The sequence below is a fragment of the Etheostoma cragini genome, chromosome 4 (genome assembly GCF_013103735.1).
Source record: "Etheostoma cragini isolate CJK2018 chromosome 4, CSU_Ecrag_1.0, whole genome shotgun sequence".
NCBI lineage: Eukaryota > Metazoa > Chordata > Actinopteri > Perciformes > Percidae > Etheostoma > Etheostoma cragini.
In genome coordinates this window covers 9,653,869-9,669,014 of record NC_048410.1, presented here as the reverse complement: position 1 = coordinate 9,669,014, position 15,146 = coordinate 9,653,869, and the positions used below count along the sequence as shown (strand labels likewise).

The 15,146-nt window shown below is 39.9% G+C and overlaps 1 protein-coding gene across 1 annotated transcript in view; it reads left to right on the top strand.

Moving 5' to 3' along the window:
* Positions 1-15,146, top strand: part of LOC117943400 (plexin-A1-like) — a 191,797-nt gene that overhangs the window by 44,690 nt on the left and 131,961 nt on the right. Inside the window, exon 3 of the mRNA XM_034869500.1 lies at positions 11,115-11,297. Coding sequence (XP_034725391.1) covers positions 11,115-11,297 — 183 coding nt within the window. The remainder of the gene's footprint in view (positions 1-11,114; positions 11,298-15,146) is intronic.

Genomic DNA, 15,146 nt, shown 5'->3' with positions numbered 1-15,146 from the left:
TGTGTGTTCAGGCCAGATGAAAGAGTGTGCTGGGGAGCCATGTTTTGTGCTACAGTCACAGCCAGCTAACTGGAATGTGATGTCGATGGAACGTTCTTTTTTTAACGATACGCGTTAGAATTTTAATTTGACGGAAAAGATCTCTCTTGAACTTGATTTGAATCAAACGTCATAACTTCTTTGAACATGTTTGAAATTAGATTTTCAACACCTGTGTGATTTTATGTTTTTTAGTCTTGACAAAAGCTGCCAGTGCTCCTAACTACACATAACTCTAGCTAGCAAGACAGGGATTTAAAGAAGAATGGGGATTTTACTGAAAGAGGAACAAACCGTTCAAACGGCATGAAGGGAGAGATGGAGAGAAGGAAAACCAGCCAAGGAGAAAGCAGCAAGCCTTTTACAGCCAGGGTGTGCTCGAAGGAGAGGCAGTGATTCACAGACGGAGAGAAGAGGAGGACGGGAGGAAGAGTGATAGCCCCAGAAATCTTTTTGCCACCACCACTGCAGAGAACAGCGGGAGAAAAAGGGCAGAAGACAGAATGAGGGGAGATAGAGGGAGGAGAGGAGAGGTTGATTGACCGCTGGCTGCTGCACAAATAATATCGGTGTCTGTCACCTGGCCAGCCCACTGTCCTCCTCAGTGGTGTGTGTGTGTGTGTGTGTGTGTGTGTGTGTGTGTGTGTGTGTGTGTGTGTGTGTGTGTGTGTGTGTGTGTGTGTGTGTGTGTGTGTGTGTGTGTGTGTGTGTGTGTGTGTGTGTGTGTGTGTGTGTGTGTGTGTGTGTGTGTGTGTGTGTGTGTGTGTGTGTGTGTGTGTCTAGGTGTTATAATACGGATAACAAGGAGGATTTAGGAACACAACAAAACTCTTTTGGTGTTTATCAAATATCACTAAAATCATGGAGGTGTCCTGCAATTGGAGGAAGTCAAGTCATCTTTTCCTTAATGACGATTTTCTCAACAGCAAGCAAAACATTCAACTAGCCGGCTGTAACCCTTGCCGTTAGTAGAAAACACGTATTTAGTTATAGAAAGTCATAGAATTTAACAATGGGGCAGCACAGGGAACTGTGATCATATTAGCTTGAGCGCACTGCGCGCCAGTTATTGGTAGAGATGTCCCATGACTGTCGGAAATATTTGCTGATCAAGGCACTTTCTAATTGCTAAGCATTTTTGGGTATTTCTTTCACATTAAAATTAGTTAAAGTAAGCTTATGGTCTAAACCCCATTTTAAATAGCTTTCTTTGTTAATGCTGAATATGAAGACTGGCCGACCTAATCCTGGCCACTCCTTCCTGCGCCCTTACTAATTGTAGTCGATATAAGCTTACTTTAACTAATACGGATGTTAATAATTAACCATTTAACCGTTAAAGGGACTGGACTAAACTGAACTGAACCGTTAACTGACAAGACGTAGTTTGACCGATTTTAATACCATCAGTTGAACAGTTAAAAACAATATTATTTAAATTACTAAAGGTTTGTTGCATGATCACACGGACACACAAGCTGTTGCAGGAAAGTGGTTACATGTTAGGGCGGCTTAATTAGGAAAAGAAATCCCAATTACAATTATTTTTGTAATTATGAAAGCAGTATTGGAGTGTGGAATATTTAACACAATTACTTATTGACTATTTGAATTATTGCATTAACTTAAAAAACTGTGAAAAGACATTTAAACTAGTTTAACAAATTAACAGTGAAAACATCTTGAACTGTAATATATGGCTTAATAATTTCCCCGTTTTAATTTTTAGCCCTATATATATATATATATATATATATATATATATATATATAATGTTTTTTCTTGGTAAGATTGTTTTTGGTGATCGTAATTGCAATTAATATTTGATTAACTCAGTTGTTTGTTGCTTGTCGGTTAACAGTCTTTTTTTAGCCACTGTAGCTTTAACTAATCATCTAGAAAAATAGAAACATTGGTTGACTTTAGGAAAAAAGGAGAAAAACAAACAACTTGGGACATTTCCTTTCCTCGCTGGAGGAACCATTTGTGCTTGTCTCTACTATTCAAAGTACCAAGCTTTCTCTCAAACAGCAGATGGATGGTGAGCTTTTGAACTTTGTCACAAGCCAATGCATCAATCAATCGAGGATCAATCAAAGCAACAACAAAAAAGCATTCATTTTATGCCGCCAGTTGCATGACAGTCAGTGTCAAAGGGGAGATTTGATGCTAAACCTAAAATCGATATGTAAGTGATCACTTGTGCAACGTAGTTTAAAAAAAAAATTTTTTTTGTTCCTGATTGTGCTCATTGCTGTGGTATTATCACACTGCTTTCACAAGACAATACTTGTGAGGCGGTGCGAGTGGTGCTGTGTTCTTCCTTGGGATATGTTTTAATGGATGGTTTTTATTTAGATTTTGGATGGTGTCTAGCATAACGACTTCATACACTAAACTATTCAGTCCTGTTTCACACTGAGGGTGTCACGATTTTCAATCTAAATTGATCAAAATTAATTCACAATCTTAAATATCCATTTAAAAAAAAAAATGAAACGGTCAATGCTGCCACGCCATAACGTCCGGTTGGCAAGTGGCCACACAGGCCCCCAGGAACAGGGCCGTGTCTTAATGCAACCGTGGGCTTAGCGGTCAGTGGTGGAACTGCACCCCTCGGACCCAGAAAAATGTTTCCCGGAGACTTTGCTTGGCGACAGAAACCTCCTATTTTCAGCAGAATAATATTTTTGGGGTACATCAGCTTACCAGTCCAATCACTTATAGGTTGCTGGTATAAAACGTCACATTTAAATATTGCAGCAGAATCCAGAGTTATTAAACTAGGCATGATGAAGGCAAGCAGATGCGCGGGACTAGGCCCACCCACGTCGCCTTGCACGCCCCCATTTCGCGTTCTGCCAAGCGGAGAAAACACACAAGCTGAAGTGCTGCGAGTCGTATCCCCAAACAGTCACAGCCAGTCAAAAAAAAGATATGACAGCAACTAAAGAAGCAGATGCAGGAGACCCATCGACAGAAACAGAGACGTATCTATTAAACGCACAACAACACAAACTACTCTTCCGTCTTCATTTGGAATTAAACTCAGCTCCTGCAAATGCAATTACAAGCGCCTTAGGAGTATTCATAGCTGCAGATATGCAATCTTATTCTGTGGTGGAAAACTCCGGTTTTAGGCATTTAATCAGCATGCTAGACCCAGTTTTATTGTTTTTGTTTGTTTATTTGTGAACTTAAATGTCAACTTCTGTGAAGAAGACTGCAGTTACAAGATAAATTAGATGGCAGGTTATTGTCCAATTTCTTTTTTAATTGTTATGTCCATTATAATTTAAGTTGTTAATGTTTTTTTTGTATTTGACAATGTAGTGTGCTAAATTGCAAACAAATGTCAGATATATTGCATAAAAGTCTAGTCTAAAAATGGCACAGCAACCTGTGCTTAAAAAAAATAAATGTAAAAAATCGAGACTTGAATCGAATTGTGACCTCAGAATCTAAAATGTAATCGAATCGAGGATTTGGAGAATTGTGGCACCCATTTTTCAAACAAACAGATATTTCTGCTGCTGGAACTAAGTTATCAGTGTACAGTGAGTCTAGTGCTTTTTGTCTAGTCAGCGTAGCTGCTGAGAGGAGCGTGGCTACCAGAGTAAGTAACGTCCTGTGGCGAGCTGCACCCTGGAGACTATTTACAGCAGGATAGCAGATGTTATGACCCGCCCTTTTACCTATGGCTGATAAGAACACACACTATCGGAGAATATTATACTCACTCACTGAATGGCATGCAATAGAGAACACAGTGAGTTCTCTTTATTTCTAGGATCCTGTATTTGCTCTCAGATACAGTTTTCCGCACTGCTGTTTCCAACAAATATTGTGCACGTCATGAGCCCACCTTAAGCATATTGTCATTACGTTCTTTCAGAAAAGACAAGTGGAATTGGCCAGCTCCTAACCTTATTAAATCCATCATTATGAATATCATCTAATGAGCGTAACTCACTTGTGGTCTTTGTAATACACAGTCCTATTTCTGCAAACCTAATCTAAAAGGATGTGCTGGCAAATGCATTTAAGTAATTAGACCTGATTAATTGAGCCGGAGTTGACGAGCAGAGTTAATCGACAGTCTAAATGAGTTGCGCTAGGAGACACGGATCAGGTGGGTTGCCTTAAACGTTATTGGTACTAATGGGTCATTTCAGGTTAAAATTTAGCTATTTGATTTGAAAATTGTAATTTGCTCATTTGTATGCAGCATACTCTTTTGACTGCGTGACAGTGGAATGTGTGAGCTAACAATGTCCCACCCACTCAAGTGTCACTTGCATCCAATTATTAAAGGACAATAGAAAACCTCTCTCTCTCTCTCTCTCTCTCTCTCTCTCTCTCTCTCTCTCTCTCTCTCTCTCTCTCTCTCTCAGGAGTGTTTAGCTCAACAAATCCTCATCTCTAGCACCCCTCTAATGATACTAATTGTCAGTGTAATTATGTATTGATCTGTACTGTGTGCATGGGTGGTGTGTTGCATACATCATTATAAGGAGTAATCAGAGAATCTGGGGCAGGGGTTGTGCCTGTATTGCGCATTCTAATAGTCTCGGTGTGTTTTGTTTATTTAACTTTTTTTTTAAATGCTCACATATGCTTCAAGCTTTATGGTTTGGTTCCCATGTTAATGGTCAGTTGAGGTCTATTTTTCATAATCATCTACCAGTCATACAGTGTTCCTGTATAGATACATTACATTTAGGGGTGTGTGTGTGTGTGTGTGTGTGTATATTTTAAAACCGCTGCTTAATACGTCTTGTTTGTTTGTTTCATAAAAAGAAAAAAGATCTTTTGCTGTGCAACCTTTAGATCTGCTGAACCAGTCTTCCACTGCTGGTCACTGAGCATCTCCGTCTTAACATTCGGGGTTAAGTACTTTGCCTAAGGGCACCTGTCGTGGTTTAGGATGGAGGGAAGATGTGTGTTACTTACTCACTTCTCCACCCACATTTTCCAGCTGGTGTGGAACTTTGAACTGACAATCTTTTAATCTCGGCCCTCTTTCTGTCAGCTTATGAACTGTATATTGGTTCATTTTCAACAGACTGTATGCTTCTTTGCATGCATTTTCAGGTTTATGTAGTCCTGTACATACCTCCATACAGTATATATTTTTCCTCCTCTGTCGCTTACATTCAGTTGGATTGTGGTCTAAACATGTGGTGACAGATTGTGGAAGCAGCTCTCTGGATAGGTGCCAACTCCTTGAGGTTTCACTGTCTGACTGGAGTGCACTCAACATAGAAATGACTGCCCTGCAATCCATGAATATGGAATTGGTGCAGTCATCTATTTTTCTAAATTATTAATCAGTTCAAGATCCAATAACATTGTAGAAAAACAGCTACAGCATCTTGGAACAAAACAATTCATGAATTGTAAATAGTTTGGACAAAAGTACATTTTTTTCAGACAGATTTCTTCTCCTTAAACCCCTGTAGTCTTGAGTTTAAAATCATCAGCCTGTAGAAACACTGCACTTTTCACTCAAGATGTTTTTAATGCATTTTGTCCAACACCTTTGAGACCCAACCAATCAAACACACTCTGTGTCCATGGCTTTGTCTCCATTGAGCCAGTGACGTCTGTTATGAGCCTTATGAGACTTTTACGTCTTGTTATCATAAACACAGAGGTTGTTTTAGACGTGTGCGAGTGTCTGCAAGTTGATTTGTGCTTGTTTTTACATCCATATGCTGTATTTTCAGAACAGTGTTCTCTTGGGGATTGCTGTTTATTGTCACAAAGCAGTGATGCTTTGAAGTAGTGAAGTTAAATGAATAGTGTTGGCTTGCATTTACATTAGCATTGCGTATTGTCTATTTAAACCATATAATTTGGCATAACTATTCATATCAATAAAACATCAGTGTCATTACAGTCGTAAGCCCCCCCCCCCTTTTTGTTGTTGTTGTTGTTTTTTATGCGTAATTTCATAGAACACTGACTTTTAGAGACATTTGTCTACAGTTTTAATTGTTATTAACACAGCCGTATATTTTTAAGCATGAGAGGCAAACCTGCATTTGTACCAGGGTTTTCGCTGGTAACTCTGCTGTCGCGACGGGCACGACGAAAAACACAGAAGAAGTTATTCAATGCAACTAACTTCAGTTGGTAGAATAATAGCGTGTGAGACGGAGCCTGCTGGACTCATTCATAATTACATAAATTCACTCCCCCTCTCTGCCTTACTCTTTTAATCAGTTATTCTTGAAAACAAGTGTAGGAGCTTTCACAGAGATACATTTTTTTTAAATACGTATATCCTGGGCTATTTATTTAAGATATTTTTCACTTAAATGTGTTGCAGCTGTATGTACAACATATTGGATTTAAAAAAAATCCAATAGACGTATTGGTATCGGCCTTAAAAATCCTTCATCAGTCGGGCTCTAGTCTGTTTGCTTGACAAGGATACAGCCTATGACTAGTGAGAAAAGCGGCAACACACACACATGCATGCCCAAAAGAACACAGGCAGCTACACACACAGATGAATGTAGGCTTGTCTCTAAACCATGCTGACAGCATTAATACCAGCCACTTCTGTCCCTCTCTCTTATGTCCTCGCCACTCCTTTCCAGCTCTTCATTATACAAAAACATATTTTTGGTGTCTTTCTTCTGCACAAACAGGTTTTATGTGGAAACATGGCGCCTGTGAATGTAACGAGCTGCCCAATGAATTCACGTTGCCAAATGAACTAGGGTTTTAGTGTTTGCCGTACATGTTTTCCTTATAGCTTAAAAGCCATAATTCAAAGCAGTGTGGTCAAACAACAACACCATGCTCCTGTGCATAAGCCCGTATTGTATTCTGCTGTTTCCGTATGTTTTTCTGAATGTAGGTTACTATTGACAAATTCCACTTGAGGTTACATGCTATGTGCCCAGACATACTTTCTTGACGTAATACGTTTAAGAAATAGCAATCATAGGGGATGATTATTCAACCATTTCCTCTAGCGTGGGCCAACCAGCACACATCTGTGAATAGTCAGTGTTATTGTGGGCTGGGATGTGTGGACACGCGTGTTTGGTGGCATATGAATGACTACATTTCATCATTTTGCAGCGTAAAGTGGCTGAAGCAGCTCCACCCAGGGGAAGCCACCACAGTTGTGGCTGTTAGCCAGCAACATTCAACTAGGTGTTTCTACCTTTATAACACACCTTTATTCATTTATTTATTTATATATATATATATATATATATATATATATATATATATATATATATATATATATATATATATATATATATATATGAGAGAGAGACATTTTTTCACTATAAATCTTTCAATACATATTTTGTGTGCAGTCCTCATATTGTATCAGCAGAATCTAGGTTACACATCCCTCTGTGACATTCCTCAGCTGACAGCTCACATACTGTGTATACACACTGTCATTACAATGCTTCACTCTTAGCCTGGATATGAACCCTTTCAAAACTCCCATTAAAGATCAAAATTTAAGGAGATTCTTTCAGTCTGGGTATGCAGCAGAGCTTACATTATTACATTTTGATAATCAGTTACCGGTCTTGGTCTTTAATGATAATCAACTGAAAAGATTTGGGATTTTGGACCGTTTTGAGATTTCACCTTGGGCTTTGAGAACTTGTGATGGCCATTTTTGGCTTTATTTGCTTCATTTATTTGCTACCTTTTATAGCCAAAGCAATTGATTTTTTGATTGATCAATAATGAAAATAAGCATAGGTTGCAACCCATATGCAATGTTAAAATGTACAATCTTTGTGAAATTTGTGATTAGAATAGTGGTAGGAAAAAAACATTAACTTGTGTTTTTAGTTTTTACACACTCTAAACAACTATTTTTTTGAAAGGGGATCTTAAAGTGTTCATAATATCCTCATTTTCACCTTCATAATTATATTTAGAAATTGTACCAGAATAGACTTACATGTTTAATTTTCAAAAATCACTTGCTGCGGCTCTTCGTGTGTTGAGCTCTGTGGTCTTTTTTACCTGTAAACATGAAACAACAAACACACAAAAGAGAGATATACTCTATAACACAGTAAAGGAAAGGGAAAACGCCAACAAGCATAATATGACCACTTTAAGAAGAAAAGACCAAGCACAACAGAACGGCATATTCACAGCTTTCATTCAGTGCCACATGCACCCTGTTAAAATCTAAACGAGAAACCTCCTCTTCTGCATTAGTATGACCCTGCTGCCAAAGTCAGTGGAAGGTTGTCGGCTTAACTCCTTCCTCCCTGACGGAGTTCGGCATCTTTGAAAACACAGCAGAATGTTAAATATGTTTTCCAGACAATAACCCTTCAGAGACCGCAGGGGCAATATTTTTTACATACTAGATACCAGCTCCAATTCACATGGGGATCTTTTTGTGTCTTAAATTGCGGAACCAACTTAAGAATGTATCCTCCATTAAAATGCTTTCCAACCTCAAGGGGAATGCCGTTTATTTCATGCTGATCCATGCTGTTTAAACCTTCTAGACCTACAAGAATGCTATATCACCTTTACCCTCCAGTGCCCTAGAGAGACTTGTATCGGCTAGTGTGTGTGTGTGTGTGCGTGTGTGCGTGTTTGCGTGTGCGTTGAGTGTAGTGGTGTTTTTATTATTATTTGTTAACCCTTACGGTCTCTTGGGGCTGCTATATACAGTATTTCCAATAGTGTGTCTCTTTCATAGAAGATGGATTAACCCGTTTAACTTGTTTTCCTTAGGCTCTGACGGCATTGGTTTGCTTGTGTGTATGTGTGTGGGGGGGGTTGACTCTAGTCCAGATTGATGGATTTCTCTTCCATGACTATATGGTTTAAAATGCTTGCCCCCAGTTGTATTTCATATTAAGACGACAGGAATTGTTTCGTTGCTTGTAGCCAAATCTCTGTGTACAAGCAGAAAGTATCGGGGAGGCTTCTGTGTGTGTGTGTGTGTGTGTGTGCGTGTGCGTGTGCGTGTGTGTGCAGGTTTACACGTCCTTACTTGTGTTTTTTTGTCGGTGTGTGTTATGGTGTCAGTTACCTTTTGTTCAGAGGAAATAAATTGCCCCCAGGCAATTAGTTGTTACAAAAAAAGATGTTTCAGGTAATGGCTGTGTGTGGTCCTGTCTCTCACACACATATACACACACACACATAGAGGCTTCAAATAAAATGTCCTATTTTTTTTGCTTTTGCCATGTCACATCACTGTACAAAGGAACAAAAAAGTAGAGCAAGAGCGGGCAAGCTCTTTGTTGATTCCATTTATGGTCCTACCAACCTGCACAAACACAAACACACACACTACAATCTTTGGAGAACATAATGCAGGTCAAAGAGGTGTGCTCAGGACAGAAGAAAGAGTAGCAACTAAGTGAGAGATGGAGGCAGAGGGGGACTTGCCGAGGAGGGATGGATGAAGAGGGAGATGCAGAGAGATTAGAAGTGAAGGGATGAATGGGCACAGGTAGAAAAGGACAGGGAGGGGATATTGATGCTTACTTAGTTACTGTATCAGCTGAAAGTAGATGGAGGAAAAAAGAGTGAGAAAGTAGTAGAAAAAGGGAGAATAACGGGTTATTGACATGTGCTGCGCTGCAGGCAATTTAGGCAGATAGGGAGGGAGAGAGAGTGAGGGAGGGGAGTGTTATCTTTTCTCCTCTGTGGATCAATCAGATGATGTAGTGATAAGACTGGATTACACTGCCATTTACACACTCCCAAAAAGTGTGTGTGTGTGTGTGTGTGTGTGTGTGTGTGTGTGTGTGTGTGGGGGGGGGGGGGGGGGGTGTCTCTGTCTTTCTCTCTCTCTCTCGTATGCGTCTGTTGGCAATGGTTGACACACTGACGCCCATTGAGTTTTAAGACAGCAACACATGCCTGTACTCGCATACATTTGGTCTCTGTCAAAAACAGTTTTGCCAAAGCAGCATCCAATAAGAACTTCTTTTGATTAACTCACAAAGGTGTTTATTATCAAACACTGGGCTAGTAGCTATTACTTTCATAAGCTGTCATTGAAACTATTATTTTTAATAAGTTAATAAAATGTCAGAAATGTCCATCACGATTTCCCAGAGCCCAAGTTGATGTCATTAAATTGCTCATTTCTTGAAAACAAACCAACAGTAATGAATTTACAATGAAATAAAACAGAAAATGTGGAATTCTCCCATTCGTGAATCTGGAAAAAGTCTCCTACACAATCCGTTATCAAAATAGTCAATTTCCGTCTGTGTTGGTTTACCAAAACCATTCATAATCTGTGGCACTTTAACCCTAATTCATAGGCAACTGATTATGCTCTGTGTTTGTGAGTGGTTAAGGCATCATATTGGGAGGCAGATTGCTTTGGACGACGGGGCCCTCGTGACACTGGAATGCTCCAGATATTGTCACATGGTCACCCGGATTACTGCCATGTCGCCGCCGTGACTGACCACTTAACCAAATGCTGAAGGTTTTGCACAGTGGGATTGCCTTCTGGGAGAAAGAAGGGTGTGTTCATGAATGGCTCATGTTTGAATAGGCTGCTTAACATGTAAGATAATCAAGTAAATTGTTAGAAGTTAGATGATGCACCTATAGTCCTGCCTGTATTCCCACTGTGATATAGAAACAAGGAACAAGTGGATTCTTAGATGCCTCTGCTGGCTTGAAGATTTTATTTGAGTAGCTTCCTTTGAAAGGACTGGGCTAAGGTGCATGATGTTGCTGCTCTCTTCCAGTCCTTCTCTCTATACTTTGAACTGTTTAACAAAAATACAGGCTTTAAAATACAAAAAAATAGATTATTTCAAGTGTATGCTGTGAATGAACTGAAAGTACACAAGATATAATAGACTTTGTGGTATTCTAGAACATCTTTATACACAATCGACACACCAAATCTAATTGACCCAACCCAAAGAAAGCGTCTCTCACTACTTAGATTTGTATTTTTCCTTATTAGGATATAAAATGAATACTATAAAATGACATTCTCAGAATCAGAATTGAATTTTGAAAAAGGTTTTTCTTCCATCAAACTTCTTGTCTGATAGTTGTCTGTTTTTTCCTTCCTCCAGCCCCTGCAGATAGACGATAACTTCTGCGGCCAGGACTTCAACCAGCCTCTGGGGGGAACCAGCACCATCGAGGGCACACCCCTCTTCATCGACAAAGATGATGGCATGACCTCGGTGGCAGCATACGACTACCGTGGCAACACCGTAGCTTTTGTTGGCACGAGGAATGGCAAACTGAAGAAGGTAGAAATGATTTTACATTTTTATTTTGCCTTTATCATACAATTTTTCCTTATCGTATAAATAGAATAAGCCAGTGGTGGTTACTGTGATTGATAAACGGTATGCTTGCAGCCTAATTGTTGTCACGAAGCACTGTGGAAGCACTTTTTACACTAAGATTAAATGCAGTCAGCTCCATTTTTCTTGCTATTGGCTATTTCCAACAGGGCATTCAAGTGCCTCTTTAAAACCTTTTCGTTTAACAAGCAATTTAAAGCAAGTCTGTGGCGACTCCCTCATCGATTGTCATGTTAGTCACGTCACACATAAAATGTTACTGCTGTATCCCAATGCCGTGTACCGCCTCGCCTCTAATTTTAAGAGCTTGCCTTCAATCAATCCAACAGCTATGACTGGTGAATGGCTTTTCTGTTCTGGTCAGCTGTGTAGTGTGGATTAATTCAGGTGGCTAGATTTACACTAAGACAGAGAGAGAGAGAGAGAGCGGTGATGGATGGATGCACTTCTCAACTTTGTGTTCTGGTACTAACTCTGCTTGAGTTAACTTTGTACGTATATAACTTAGTAGAACAGTTAAGTAGTACATTTCTTAATGGTTTTTGTTGTCCTTTTTAGGTATATCACCACACTAGCTGTTTGGGGTTTATGTCAACATCAGACACACATTTTGACCACACCGATGCATCATGTTGACATGTCGATTGTTAGTTTTACACTCTCTTACAATGTGCCATAACTAAGATTCTGTCAATGTAACATGCATGTATGCAGCCTGGGTATTTGTTACTATGTGTCATGTCTTGGTACATCATTAGAATTCACCTTGTTTTCTGCCCGCACTGCTCAAGACCTGTCATCCATTCAATATTATGAATGTATAATCAGGCTGTGTGTTTGTGTGGTTTTAATGTGTGTTTGTGTATGCACGCAGTGTTTGTGTGTTTGTCACTCACAGTACGCATAATAATGTGTACGCTTGTGATGGCATGGATTTGTTTGTGTGTTGCAATGTGGAGCGAGAGACAACAAACAATACAGTGTTGACTAAGATTCAGCACTGTGCATTTGTCAAAGTGACACCCATTCACTTAGCTTGGCAGTAGTCCCTTTATTTATTTAGCTATCGTCAAGTCTTTTCTTCTTTGCTGGTGTGCACTCTGGTTCAGGTGTTTGTGTGTGTGTGTGTCTGTGTGCGCGCGCGTGCGAGACAGAGACATCTCCTGGGAAAGTAATGCTACATCAGGTTGTTAAGGTTTGTTGTATAGGTGTGTGTGTGTGTGTGTGTGTAACAACGGAGCCAAAGAGCCTGCAGTTCTTTTGGCTGCCTTCTGCTTTAGACAGAAAACCTCAAAACAACAAGAAATCTGGTCCTGGAAAATAATCAATTTGCATAAAACCTGACATACAAGCACTTGCACGCATGCATGCACACACACATATGCACGCACACACAGAGACTAACAGAGACTCGCAGAGAATCCTAGCAGTGCTAGCAAAAATAACCGTAAGGCAGGAAGAGAAAAAAGACAAAGTAACTGAATCACAAGTGTGTGATAAAAGATTCTTTCTCACTGGTGCGTCCTCTTCTACTCCTGTGTTTTTTGCGGGTCATTATTTCCATAAGTATTTTTTATGTGTGCTTATTATCTCATCAGTGAAGTAGGTGTTTGAGTCATCAGGATCTGTTTTTGCATGAGTGTGTTTTTAGCTTTTGATGCTTTTGTGGGAGTGCATGCAGACCATGAGGCCACGGTGGAGCCGTGCCTGAGGGTGAGGAAGGAAGAAAGGGATAGAATCAGGGAGAATATTTATAGGATGGATGAGAAAGGGACAGGATTGACAGAATTTGAAAAAGCCAAAGCACCGTATTTGAAGGTACAAAAATAATAAGAAAACTTAATTCCCATTATTGATAATGACCATGTCTATATAGATACAAAATAAACAACCAGTGTGTGCCAAATGGATCCGTCTTTCATCAAGATCCTGGAAGATGTTTATGTTTAAAGTAAAATTACCTACATGTAACATTTAACATGTAACATTTACCTGGAGCATCTCTTCATTTGTAATTTGGCTGAACATGAATTCCTTTAATATCGTGTCTTATCAAAACTCACTCTATTTTTTACCCAATGTAGTGCTCAAGGTTGTCAAGAGCAACAAGAGAGTGGCACAAACAACATGTTTAATGCACTAATGAAGTCCCTCTGTGCTGTGAGCACACACACACACACACACACACACACACACACACGTGCACACACACACACACACACACACACACAAACGGGACGCTAACTAATGACTACTGGTATGAGGGGACAATAGGAGAGATACAGGAAGAGGAACGGAGATAGATAGAGCAGATAGAAAGAAGAGCAAGAAGAGGCGGGGGAAAGAAGGAAGTGATGAAGAGAGGTGATGTTCACTGGTGTGATTAACTAATTCCAGCGGTCACTTGAATACCGCTGTGGTCAAGGACACAGCAGTGGACCGACCATCCACTAAACTTAATATTTAGGATTAAAAGCCTCTATTACCTTTGACTGTTTCATTATTTCTGTCTGCTTGGCCTGGCTTGTCATTGGTCACTTTGTGAGCCTGTTGATCTGTTAGCACGCTAGCTTTACATAATGTATCATATCTCACTTCCTCCTTTTTATGTCATTCCATTTAAAGAAACACCATGTCATAGTTGCCTCTGTCTGTGTTGTAAAGCAGTGAGCAGATGGACCTTGACGTGATTCTTTCTGTCACTTCTGCACTTTTAAGGGACTGTTGAGCATTGACAATGAACGGGCATTCACCATGACCCACGCACACTTGCACACATATATACAATGTCAATAGGTGGTCCAAGGACACCAAACAAAAGAGAGGATCCTAGTCAATAATCCAATAGCTATTGTATAGGCTTGTTTTGAAACTGCACACACATTTACACATAAACACATGTTAGGATTCCTCAGCTGCGCCCTCCATCAGGGGGCCAAATCGAGCCATCTGCTGTGTGTATGGGGCCAGTGGGCCAGGCGGTAGGAGCCTCCAGTGCCCGCTGTGTGCCCATTGTGGCCATGCCGGGCTCAGGTGGGTAGTTGCTGCCATTCATCTGATCGGGGCATCAATGCCGCTATCTCAAGGTTTCTACAACAGCAGGAACAGTCCGTTCCAACATAAGACTTTAATTGACTAGTGTAACAACAGAACACAATGGAAAAGTAAGACTGTTGTTCAAATAAAAAGGTAAAAGTTGTTCAGTGCAGAATTAAAGTCCTTTTAAACTGATTCTTTAAACTGAGTGCAGCAGAAGCCTATTGGTTATTGTTAAAGTCTACCAACTAAAAGATAACTTGATCAACCTCTGCACCAGCCAAAGTGTTACTATAAACTAATTAGCATTGGTTCCTCGAGCAAGAACATGAACCAGTATCAGCTCTGTCTGTCTGGTCACTAGTTCTATTTGATAAAAACTATTATAAAGATAAGCAAGATAAATAACGACCATGATAACAATCTAAAAAAATATAATTAAATACTTGCTGCAGTAGTTGACCATTACATTTGTTTTTGTGTCTGTGTTACTGTGATTTTATAGTAACTACACTGGTCACGTCACAGGATTTTAGGGGTTAATAACAAGTGACAGGTTGTCGTTTCTAAGTGTATATTGCTGTGGAGGCACTGATGTATTCCACTGGGACTGTGGGTGTCACCATCAGGAGACTGATGTCGTGAATGTCGTGGCCTAATTGATGATTGTTATTCTACTTGTGCATAATTCTGCCCTGTCAAAGTGTGTGTGTGTGTGTGTCCACCTCTCAACCTTTTATAACCAGGACTTCCACC